At 38.3% G+C, this 13,281-nt stretch overlaps 1 protein-coding gene across 1 annotated transcript in view; it reads right to left on the reverse strand.

Moving 5' to 3' along the window:
* Window positions 1-4,041: 4,041 nt before the first annotated feature.
* Window positions 4,042-13,281, reverse strand: part of RAP1B (RAP1B, member of RAS oncogene family) — a 42,356-nt gene continuing 33,116 nt past the window's right edge. The window contains exons 7-8 of the mRNA XM_054988691.1: window positions 8,305-8,420; window positions 4,042-5,302 (exon numbers count right to left, since the gene is read on the reverse strand). Of these exons, the coding sequence (XP_054844666.1) occupies window positions 8,334-8,420 (87 nt within the window). The 3' untranslated portion in view covers window positions 4,042-5,302; window positions 8,305-8,333. The remainder of the gene's footprint in view (window positions 5,303-8,304; window positions 8,421-13,281) is intronic.

Here is a 13,281-nt window from a genome sequence, read left to right on the forward strand (position 1 = left end):
ACCCAGACGTCAATACTCACGCCAGTAATTTAAAAAAAGAGAATGTTGTTAATATGGAGGGGAGGGGTCACTTGAGGCCCATATAGATACGTAAAAAGCGCATGCGCGAAGGGCAGAGGCCTTGGGATCCTCCCTTGTGGAAGTGCGACACGATGATATCGCTCTCTTCCGTCATGCGCATTGGCCTCAAGCGTCGTGAGGAGTGTAGGAAGAATCGCTGGCCAGTAAAGCGCCGCCTGCCGCATGCGAGGAGAGTTTCCGTCCATTTCCTCTTTCGGCGGGAACGGTTGAGAAGTTTCTTGCCTCGAGCTCGAGGTTAGAACAGGAAGTGGATACACCCGTGTTAGACGTGGACTTTGCGATTCCAGCCCCCCCTTCATTAAAAAGCTTCATTTTGGCGGTTGTAAACATTCTCCCACGCTGAGTGTGTATAGAGGAGTCCACGCCCGTTTGATTTGCGAATGAACTCTTTTTATCAGTATGCAAACGAGGGTCTGAGGAAGCACATAATCCGCCTCCATAATCCTCGGGAGTGGTGGGGGAGCTCATCCTGTTACTTCCCTTGAGTGCAAGGAGGCAGTGACAGTTCGGGACCCCCTTAGCAAGCTTTTAACTGCCTAGTTGGCTTTGCCTTCTGTTCCCAAGTCAGCAGCAGTGCAAAGTCCTACTGACAAGTGCTTTTAGTTCGCTAGTATCACTTAATTCTGGCATACAGCAGCCACCGCACTCCCAAGCAGATACACAGTCTTCAATGACGTTAGTGGACCCTGCTATTGGATTCTGCATTTTACAACTTGCACACAACACACACAGCATAGGAAAGTAAAGTTTATATATGAAATAACTATCTAGATTATACTGCTCCATTTCAAAGCACGAAGTACTGTACAACTGTCTTATCTGTTCAGTCGAACTTTTATGTAGAAGCTAGAGAGAAGAGTAGGCCTGATAAAAAGCAAAGCCTGTCATACAACTAGCTCTTTAGGCAGGCTTCTGGGGGTAGTCACCACATGAAGGGGGGGGGGGAGACATTTTAGAATCTGAAAAATATGTATTTCTATGACAAATGTACAGGCCAAGGCAGCAACCCAATGTAATTAAGCATGCTTGGCAAAGAACACAATAAACTGTTGGACTGTAACCCAAATTTTTGCTGTCACAACTCTTAACCAGTTTCTAACTAGTAACTTGTCCATACATCTTTGAGAAAACTTGGGAAAATTGGCAAACTTTGCCCATGAATTTTGAAAAGCATGAACTTTTTGTATAATGTATATTTTAAAGGAATACAGTGACATAAAAAAACTATCCCATAAAAATGCTTACATTGTTAACTTACAACACAAATAGCATAAACCTTTCAACCATGAGAATTACAGGGTAACAAAGCAACACAATTCATGAATTTTCCTTTCTTTCAAGGCTGACTAGAAGGTTCTTAAATGTTTGAAAAAGTGCAACTTTGTGGCTGTGGTCTTCGGCACTCTACTAAACAATAGCATCAAGGGGAACTATTATGATGTAATTATTAACTTCTACTATAACACTGTCTAGCAGTTGAGAATTACACCTTGTATTGAAAGGCAGCATATAAATGTTTTAAATAAGTAAATGTTATACTTTCTGCAAATGCTTAAAGTGCAGGCACCTCACATAGAATAATGGAGTAGTGCTAGTTTACCAGAGGACAGTGGCATTTTCAGTGTGTTCTGTGATCACTCTAGAAAGGTCTATTGTGTTAAGTCTATTGTAGCAAAGTAAAACTGAAGCCCAGCTGTACCTTAAAAACTAACATTTATTCCAGAAGGTTTTCATGAGGCAGAAATCACTTCATCAGATGCTATGAAAAGGAAATTATATTCTACATTTTTGAATATTTTCCCCTTTTCTGTAATTTTCCCTATTTAAATGCTGGAATTAATGTTGCTAGGCTTTAAGGTGCCATTGGACTTGTGGTCATCTCACATAATTTCCTACTGAGTGCCTTCATCCTTTCTTTCAATGAAGGTTTGAACCTGCCAAGTCCAAATGACAAACAGGACAATCTTATCAGAAAGCTTATGAAAAGCACACCCTCTGTTTTTTTCAGGGTAGCAGCAAATCTGGGAACACATCCAGGCTACACAAGTTCAGGAGCTGAAGTCCAGACCTCAGAGAAACATCGCAACTACCCTCCAGATCAAATCATGTCAACAAGCAATACTTTTGTTTAGACCAGTTTCTGAAAACTCAGAAAGTATGCAACCCCCCCCCCCCCCACATATACTCCATAGGCTGATAATTAAGATATTTTGCTGAGCACCCTAAACATAATTCATGAGCGAGTAGGAAAAAGTTGTTTTGAGATAGCCTAACATCCAGATTCTTGCAGTCAAGCTCTCCCTAGCCAGAATGAATACAACTCAGTTTGTCACTTGTATTCCTGCAAATCACCTTATATGTATTTCTCAACTGCAATAAGCATCTGAGTACAGGTATCTTATTTGTATATTCCAGCTGCACTGCAGTTTAAGAACTGCTCCTACTGCTTCTTCCAACCTATTGTTGACAATGCTAGTCCTTTGCTCACATGGCAGTTGGTACCACCTTTTAAAATTGAGAAATTTAAAAAATCTAGAAATTGAGGTAGTAAGGCAGAGAAGAATCACGTTGTGTTGTTGCTGGATCACTATTCAAGTTCATTCTATCATTTCTGATTTGATCAGATGCCTCTATTAGCCAACTATCAGTTAGTGCTAGCCTCTACTGTCTGCTGAAAAGATGACAACCATTTATCATCTTGAGCGCAAATCTCAAAAATAGATTTAGAACACTAAAAAGGTTAGTAGAGTTTTAGAAAAGTGTATTAGAGTGCACAAAGCAGTTTTTCTGCATTGTTTTCCTCCACTTAATGAATCTACTATTGATTTTCAAAATGTAATCCATCAAAAGCTGCAATACCTATATGTTGTAAGTATGCCAACTGTCAACAGCTCTAGATAAAGTATAATCTTCATGCTTAATAAACAAATTTATCTGAACAGTATGTAAAACTTTTTTCAAGTGGATAGCTGTGTTGGGCTGTAGCAGAAGAGCAAGATTCAGGTCCAGTAGCACCTTAAAGACCAACTAGATTTGCAGTGTATAAGCTTTCAAGAGACAAGATTTTTCTCACATTACAGATGCTGATTTTCTGCACGTTGTTCCCAGGCTCTGTCAAGCTAATTACAACATGTATTACAGCTAGCTTCCTAACACTCTAATTTACAATACTCCTCCCACCCTCTGCCTGGATTAAAAGGACTCCTTCCTTTTTCCTTTGTTGTATCTGATGAATGGAGGTGTGACTCTTGAAAGCTCATACCTTGGAAACCTAATTGGTCTTTAAGATGCTACTGGACCTGAATCTTGCTCTTCTGGTATTAGTAAGCCATTTATCACCTATTATAGTTCTACTCGATAGCATCAATGTAGATGTGGTCCAACATGCTTCACCACAGCATACTGCAGGAGGATCCGTAATGCCCTTGTTCTTTAGTGATTGTTGCTTCAGCCCCATTTAATATTTGTAACTCAGACTCGTATTCTTTACACCTGAAGCACAGACTTACTTTCTTGAGTTGCATGACAAAAAATGGTTTCAATCTAAAACTAAACAGTTCCATTTCAAACCCAAGTATCTGTAAATAGAATGTAGCCCTAAATGTCTTAGTGTATCATATTCCTTAATCTTAAAAAGAGTACTGTAACTCACCTTCTTAAAAAAGATCCTCCTCTCCCTGTCCCCCCCCCCAACAAAGACAGAATTCACATTTGTTAAAAAATAAACCTAAGGTATCTATTATACTCAAATTCACTGTACAGAGAATATGTTATTACAGTGCTAACTCTCTGTAGAGTGTGGTCACTCACGATTACCAACAGCATGGGTTAAAATGGCCAACTTCTAAAAGCATCCATACAAAGAATATCTCCACATGACCCCACAGTCCTGGTTCTCCAAAAGAAACATTTTAACATCTTATCGCTAACCTCACTGAAACATTACACAAACACATTCAGTTACAGAAAGTTGTAATGCAAGCCCTTGCATGGCAATCCAAATTTATTGAACTACTGATGCTAAGTCATACAAAATTGCACCACTTTTAATTAAGGCTTTTAGTTTACATTTGGCCACCTCTAAGCAGTTGTAACATTAGGTTGGTCAATTTAAATACTGTGGCTCCCTGTTGGATTTTACACGCAATCTTTACACCCAAACGTTAATGCATACAAAGCAACAAGGCATTGTTAAATAAATCTGCAAAAAGGTAATTACTGCAACTTAGGCCCTGGGACCAATTACACATGATTAAAATTACTTCCCACATTCACATCCACAGTACTCGTCCACCATTTAACATCTCAACCAAAACATTACACATGTAAAACAATCACTAACAGGCAAAAATACTAAACCTGTATATTTGGTATTGCAAATACACTTATGCATGAGCAAGCAAGGGAATTCACAGTGAGAATCTACAGCTGCAGAAGCCCAAAAATGATTTACAAAAAATTGTTAAATCATTAAAAAATTGTTTTAAAATATACACTTCTTGTTGTAGACCCCCACTGTACACACAACTATAAACATTGTTCCCTATGTAAACAAGGAAAAGGAAACATACAATAAAAGGTTGAAAAATCTGGACATTTCCTTCCCAACAGATATTAAAGGCAATGTCTGTAGTCAGACATTATACTGAAAGGACTAATTTTAAAGACTAGATCACTGTCTCCACAGGTTTTTTTTTATCCTAAAATTAAAAAACTATATAGCTGTTGAGTTAATCAAAGCGCTTTTGTACAATACAATGATGATCCTGTATTTCTTTTAAAAAAGTTACAATAAGCTACAAATACCAATGAAGCAAAGTTATCTGGAGTAGTCTATATAGGAGCTCTTTGGACTTTCTTTTATTATGCTAAAATAGTGGTGCTTTTAGGATTTACATTATTGTACTCTCCAATAGGAAGTATGGGGTTTGTTGCAGTATACAGTACAGTTTTCATACATGTACAATATTGGTGGAGGAACAATGTCTCTTATCAGTAATACTGGATGTAGGCTCTGGTTTTACCAGTTGCATACACTTAGACTATTTATAAGTAAAAATCTCTCGTGACACTGGAAAGTGATTAGAATGTGCAAACTGATGTAGTAGCTGTCATCCATTTCTTAAAGGGTACCACCACAGGAAAGTCCATTTTAAGATGTTGGTAGGTTTAATAAAGTTGGAATGCTGGCACTGTTGTAGTCGGCAACAGTTCTTCAGACCTGGAAGAAGGATAAAAACAGAGAGAGTTAGTGCTTAAACATTTATCTAAGCAATAAAAGTGAAAAGTGTCTTGATTAAAAGATGCTTCATATACCACACTACCACACTGTGTATTTCCTCTTATAACCTCATAATCAACTTATAACCTATAATCAGACAATTTCAATGTAAGATTGAAGGCCTGGAGGCCCACAGCCCTTGAGAATGTAAATATGCATTTATCATCCATGTCCATGTATTCTCTCTGGACTTCCATTAATCAAAATGCAGATTTTTTTAATCCAATGCACAGCCAAAAATAATGAGTTTCAACTATCAAATAGATTCAAATATTAATGTTATTTTTTCTGTATTTCAGAGAACGTACTGAACACAAATATGCAACCTTGTCACAGTAGATGTCTCAGTTAACAATGTTCGGTATAATTTTATACCAATATGTCAAATTTGTTTGACAGTTTATTCCTCCATCTCCCAAAACACCTAACAGACCTAATTGTAGAATACAGTAAACCTTGATCTCAGACCCTACACCTTATGTCGGAACCTCTTTTATTCATTAACATTTTACAACAACTAAACCTATCCTTCATAAAGGAATTTGCAACATCTGTCATCAACAGTCAACCTGAAGGGTAAAAGGAAAAATGCAACCACTAACATGGCAATAGATGCTGTTTCAGTATCTCAGTTCCTAAGCTGGATATCTGACAGGCAATTTTGTTGATATTTAGCATATTTGCATATTTTATTTCATCCTATATAGACAGAATGTGCCTTACTAAAATGTTTGAGATTTGAATAATTCTTTTACAATCTGTCAAATAAATACTCTTTCAACAGTATATTTTTCTTCAAGCCAAAAGGCATGGAGAAAACTAATGACATTTGTCCAGGAAACAGAATGGTACAGTTGAAAAGGACAGAAATCATTCTGTCAATAAAGGAGTATCTTTAGAACTTTCCATCTTATTCTATCCCTTCTTTCAACAATATGTTAAATATCATGAAGTTATGCATATTTTTGTCTATGAAGAAATACCAGTCTCAAAATGTTTGGCACACTTTTTTGGTTAGACTTAAAATAATTTTATCATGCAAAATCAAAATTTTAGTTTTATATTTACTCACAATCCAGAATTCTTAAAGGAGTTATTAGCTGTTATCGATCACTCCCACCCATTTTGATATCCCTTTCTTTGGCCATTGAGATACAAGAAATATTGAATTTGGTAGGATCCCCGCTCAGCAAAAAAGAGCAACACCTTGTCTTGGCAACTTAAGCTAGTTTACAGTGTTATTAGAGGTAGGTTTCTGTTGGTGTGATAATTGACAGTGTCACATCTACAAAAAATTTATTCTCTTTCATCTAGTCCTTCACATTCAATTTACACAATACCCTTAAACACACAAAAATCACTACTAACTTCAGACTAAAAAGGCAAATAAGATGTTTCACTTAAACTGAAGTGAGTTTCTCTGATCTGCAGAACCATGGCGTATCTAAAAACAGTCATGGCATTCCTAACTAAGAGCCAAGCTACAAGTGACGAATTACACTTGCCTAGCAAGTGAACAGACTCATATGTATTCCTCCCTGTTCACTTGCCATTCACTTGCGCTCCACTTGATCAAGTGAACAGGGAGGAATACACGTGAGTCTGTTCACTTGCCAGGCAAGTGTAATTCGTCACTTGTAGCTTGGGTTTAAGTATCATGTCTAAAGTTAGCAGACCTGATGCAAACTCGCTTGGAAGTACATTCCACTGTGTCCACTGGGGCTCATTTCCAATAAGCATGCATCAGAGTATAGGCTTAGTCAACATGAAGAAAAAAAATATGAAAACCTCAACATATTCCTCAGTATTTCTTGGATTAAACAAACTCTGTGGTGACATGTTCTTGCTATACACAACAGTATCCAAGAAAGGAAAAGATTGCACAAAAACATTTGTAGTTTTGAAATATTTGTAAGAATAGTTCTAATGGTATGCTATTTTTAGATGATCATCTTGTCAGGCCCTGCCAATCATAACTATGGTCTTAGTGGTCAAAAACATTATGAAATAATAATGAAATATAAGATACTCTAAAGTACAGAGGAGCATAAAGAACAGAAAAATGGCATCCCATCAACACTAAAAGAGCTGGAATTTTATGTAGCGTATGTAGTGTAGTTGTTATTGCTACTGCATGGCGCACTGTATCGTGGAAAAGTAGTCTGTATATTTCAGAAATAGTAAGAAAAAAATTCTGATAAGCAACAGATCTGCACAAAGTAGCCATTTTAATGGCGATAAGATTCTTTTGCTATGCATTTCTAAGGTTTTTAAAGGATCTGTTAAGAGGCTGTAGCTCATAGGTGTAGAGCATTTGGCTGGCATACAAAAGGTTCCAATTCCTATCATCGCCAGTTGAAAGGATCCAGTAATAGGTGACATGTAAGACCCTTGAGAGCTGCTGCCAGGCAGAATAGACAAGGCTGATCGTGGTCGACCAATGGTCTGATTCAGTATAAGGCAGCTTCAGGTGTTCAATATTTTCTCTTAACATATAGAAAATTTCATCATATTCTAAACAATTTTTGTTCTGGACAATTTGCTTACATACTCTTTTTCTATAGCCACACACAGTATTCTTGATGCTTTTGATGTATCTTAGGTAATTGAAATCCAATCTTTGCTAATGTATCCTAAAATGTGATCTTCTACTAAGCCTGCATAGCATTTCTTTCCTATTTTTGAATTTTTCAATTGCACATTCTTGCTTTCAACTAGTCAATGAAATCGCAAGCGATAATTTTGAATGCTAGACCCTTCAAACACAGTTTAATACTTCACATGAAATTAACATAGCTGTAGACACTTATATGTCAAAATCAGTATTTTAAAAGATCAATAGCACCTACCCCAAGACAAAAGAAATCAAATCTGTTACTAGTTTAAATTCACACCATCTGGTGTGACTTTCATAATAAAGTTTATTTACTCTCAGAACTTACCTGGCTCAGTGCTACAGTACACATGTGTATTAAAGTAGCTGACAGGATGACTTTTTGCGTGCTTTTCCAGGCACAGGAGTTTTTCTGTTAATTTGTCGCACAAGGTCATAAAAGATCTGTAACGAGAGAGTTTGTTTCATATATTCATTTAGTCATTTGCAGCCTTTTTTAGTGTTTTCAAACATGAAAATTTTAAATACTACAGCATATTTTTTCCATCTCAAAGGATTAAATCTTTGTAAAGCTACTAATGGTTAAATTCTACTTCTCTTAAATTTTAAACTGAAAAACTTCTTGAATCTTGTACAAAAAGCTTTATTAAATGACTTGCCAATCATCAACATTTTCATTTCTATTAAGGGACTTGATAAATACGATCAAGTCAGAGTAATGCATCTCTCTTCTCAGAAGCTGCACTATATGCCCAGTTTAAGAGAGAACTTTATTTCTTTAAAGATTCTAAAGGATTTTGAAACAGTTATCTGGAAAACCAATTTTTCCACATTACACTGGAATCCTATAAATATTCTGGCATTGTTCCCTCATCACTTGACTACTAGATTGAACCCAGGGTAAGATCAGGGTTAGACCTAGTACTCACATTCCCCCTCCACTGAAGCACGGACAATTAGAGAGCACACATTTTTATGAATGTGGGATTTCCTAGTTCAATAGTAGCCTTTTGTACTGGGTCTCAAGTTAAAAGGGGATCTCAAATTTACAGACTTAATTTTTTTTGGCATTTGACAAGTTTTACAACTTATGTCTCATGCCTTTTTGGTGTCTTATTTTGTTTTTATGCATCACCTTTTTAAAAAAATTATGATGGCTAGTAGGTCTCAAAAGCTGGAAGTGGCCCAGACATCTTTGAACCACTGAGAAGGCTTGATCTCAAGGGCCAAGGACTGAGCAAACAGGCGCTGCATAAGAAGAAATTTGAGAGCTGAAAGGCATACACTTTTATATAAATGCTAGAATATGTGTGCATAAAATTACATGAATTCAACAACTGCCAGTTTAAGAAAATAAGGTTTTGCAGCAAAGATATTGTCCCTGAGGAACATGCCTGTACAAAGTTCTTTCAGAAGTTCCCTCTTAGCATCTGCTTCTAGAACTCTCAGATTCAAGCCAGGATTTTAAAGAGAAACAGAGGGGAGACTGTGCCTCAAATCTCCAAACTGTTAAAATTTTAGGGCCATTTAGAAACCATTTGGGGGGTTACGTGACTAGCTGCAAAGAGGTAAATTCTTCCAGAAACAAATCAGTGGCATGCTTCAATGTCAGTCCATGACCTCTGCTGTTGCCCAAGGCTTCAACAATTTAGGAATTACATACTCTATTTGTGCACACAAACAAATCTTCTGTGACTGCACAGTGTCAAAACAAAACAGCGGAGACATTCCTCCAAGCATGTATTTCATCCCAGTTCATTATGTAAGATTCCCGTAAGAGGAATATCCATTTTTATTACTCTATAAAAGTAGTAGTTTCTTCCTTCAAAGCTCAAAGGCAGTGCTATGGTAAGTTATTCCAACTGGCATACTATAACAAGAAATTTAACCAGCAATGGCTTTCTGCATCTAAAGCATGAAGTCTTGTCTATGAAAGCTCATGACAGAATAAAATAGGGTTCCACGAATCATTTGCTGTAATGACAATGGTAACTACCTCTCCACTCCGACAACAGCAAGACAGAGTGCTCCACCAGCCCTACTTGCCCAGTATAAAAACTGTGAGATATCTGTGAAATGAAGAAGCAGGGAAATAGAGGTGTAGTTTCTTTTCCTTTCTTTGGGGCTTTTGAAAAAACAGCTAATCGCACTTGCTCCTTCTGCAAAAGTTGAACACAAAGGTAGGGAAAACTCTCCACCTTTTCTTACAGTTCACAGAGATCTTGAGAGGAAAGAACAATCATAGTTTGCTTGCCTTCCAACTGAACTTTTGTAGGACTCTGGGGAGGTCAGCTGTTATTGGCAGCAACTACAAACAACATCGAATTAATTAGCCCAGCAAAAAGTGTTGGATCCTTTAATTATACCTTGACATCTGATAAACAAATGGACCATTTTGAACCAGTTACCATGACAGATGTTGACAGTATCTTGGGATCTATAAAAGTCTTTGTTTGTACTCTGGATCCCTATCCAACCTAGCTGCTGAAATCATGCAAGGATCATATTAAATCCCCTGGTGTCCATTATAAAACATTGACTCAAGGTATCTTCCCTTGCCAACGCAAAGCTGCTTCCCATTATTTAAAAATCCATCCCTATAGGAAAGTGATGTGGCCAACTATTGTCCTGTCTCTAATCAGCCCTTTCTGGGCAAGGTGATTGAGAGAACAGTGATAGACCAACTTCAAGTTTTTTTGGATAACTCATGTGCTCTGGATCCTTTTAAATCTAGTTTTAGGCCAAGCTATGAAATGAGACAGTACTTGTAGCCTTAGCTAATTATCTCCTTCTGAATGTAAAGGCCATGTTTCTTTGATGCTGCTACTCTGTTACTCTGCTCAAAGGCTGCTACTCTGCAGCCTTTGATATAGTAGAACATGTCATCTTGCTGAGATGTTTGGAGACAGAAGTAGGTATCAGGGATGTGCTCTGAACTGGTTTAAATTGTTCTTTACAGACTAGTCTCAAACAGCTGCTATTGGAGACCACTTGCCATCAGTGTAGGATTTGTCCTGTGGGATTCTACAGGGCACATTCTGATCCCCTCTTATTGGGCAACGTCTACATAAAGCCAATAGGAGAAATCATTCATAGCTTTGGAATGGGAAGTCATCAATATGCTAATGACACCTAGCTCTAGATCTCTCTATCCCAAATCTCCTGGTGATGATATAGAGATCTTGAACAACTGCCTCATTGTTGTGGTTAAATGTCTAGGACAGAACAAACTGAATCCTGTTAAGATGGAAGTAATGTTAGCTGGGGACACTAAAGCCTTGAAGTACTTCCCGCCTTTGATGGCGTTCCGCTGACACTTGCTGACATGATTAAGACCCTAGGGGGATCCAGCATTACTGCTGGAGAAAAAAGTTAATGCAAACACAAGAAAACGCTTTCTTCTATCTTCATAAAGTTTGGAAGATGGCCCCCTACCTTGACTCCGCTGATCTAGACACCTGGACCCATGCCACAGTAACATCAAGATTAGACTACTGAAATGCACTCGTCATAGGTCTGCCCTTGAAGTCAACTTGGAGATTCCAGTTTTTACAAAATGCCACAACTCACTTATTATCAGGAGCTAGATGAGGCATGCAAATTACACCTATTTTGAAGTTACTCCACTGACTACTCATTAGCTACCAGGTTCATTCAAGGTATTGACTATCACATACAAGGCCCAGCATGGCCTTGGACTCTCACTCTTGCAGGACCATATTCCACCATGACAGTTCCACTTGTCTGTTGAGGGCCTCCCACAGGTGCCACCCTGCAAATGGGCAAGATTAACATCTGCCCATACCCATGCTTTCTCTGTAGTGACCCCCCTCCCCACTGTTGGAACGGCCTGCTTGAGGAAGACAAGATGTCTCCCAGGCTCCTGTCATTCTGCAAATTATGTAAAACAGAATTGTTCAGGAGAGCTTTTCAACAAAGATAATAGGGCTATACTTTAACAGAATAGTTTAGCAAGGTGACTTATAAAGGGAAAAGGATTGTGGATTATCATCAGTTTGCTGCACTTACTACCTTGTTGTAGTTTCATTGTTTTCTACTGACATAATACCATTTTCTTAATTATATCCGGGGTTTTTTTTTAGGGGGAACACTCCAGAACAGTGTTCCGGCAGCTCTAGAATCTGCCCATGTGATTCCTTCCTCCTTCGGCTCTGCAGGCTCTGCAGAAGAGGCTTAGCTGTTTTGAGTTCATTGTGCTTTCTTGAGTGAGTGAGAGAGCACAAGCAGAGCTGCTCGGGCCCAGCGCAGGCTCTGCAGAGGAGGTTTAGTTCATTCTGCTTTTTTTCCATTCCTCTGTGAGTGAGTGAGAGAGAGTGAGAGAGAGAGAGAGAGGGAGGGAGGGAGGGAGAGGGGACCTGACGGAGCTCTGCAGTGGAGGGTAAGCTTTTCATTCCTCTGTGAATGAGAGAGAGAGTGTGTGCAAGCAGAGCTGCTAGGGCTGGCTCTCCAAAGGAGGCTAAGGTGCTTTGAGTTCATTCTGTTTTATTTTCATTGGGGGAGTGGGTGGGTGGGGCTGTGTGTGTGCGTGCTGCTTTGAGTTCATTCTGCTTTCTTTTCATGGGAGTGGGTGCGGCTGTGTGTGTGTGTGGTGCTTTCATTTTTTTGTTGACTGAAGTTGATATTGTTATGGTTCCCACAGCTTTTGAATGCAGAAGTTTTTATGAATATTGTTTGTCTGGGACATTGGAATATTTATGAGCATTTCACAATGTCACAACAGCTTAGCCATTGGTAAGGTAGAGTTGGCAGGCAACAAAAAAGCCATTTTAAACTAAATATAAATCTAATGCAGCTAAAGTTGAGTATCTAATTTTGAATTGCTCCAGTAAAGCAAAAACCTCCCTGAAAATTTGAAAATTCAATATTCATTAGATTAGGAATTTCAGACTCTGGAATTTTGAGGAAGAATTTTTTGGGGAAAAAAATCTATGCTGCCAGAGGCAATCTGTTAGAATTTAGATTTGTGAGATGGGTTTTGGATTTTTAGAGGCCCCCTCCTTCTTGCATATTTTAAAATATGATTCCAAAGAAATGAAATGTTTGGGAAAGGGAATGGAAGATTTCACTTTTTGTAGAGGATACAGAAAGGAAACAAACCCTTTCTCATAATAGTGCAATTGTCTAGGCTTACTAACATTTATCTCGTCATAATGTATTGTGCTGGGTTCCGGGAAGTGGTGGCACTTCCAGGAGTGACATCACTTCCGGAAGTGACATCATCACACATTTCCGGGAGCGTGCGCGTGCATATGTGGTAATAGAATGTTCCACCACCTCTTTTCCC

Source organism: Eublepharis macularius, chromosome 9 (genome assembly GCF_028583425.1).
Source record: "Eublepharis macularius isolate TG4126 chromosome 9, MPM_Emac_v1.0, whole genome shotgun sequence".
In the NCBI taxonomy this organism is placed as follows: domain Eukaryota; kingdom Metazoa; phylum Chordata; class Lepidosauria; order Squamata; family Eublepharidae; genus Eublepharis; species Eublepharis macularius.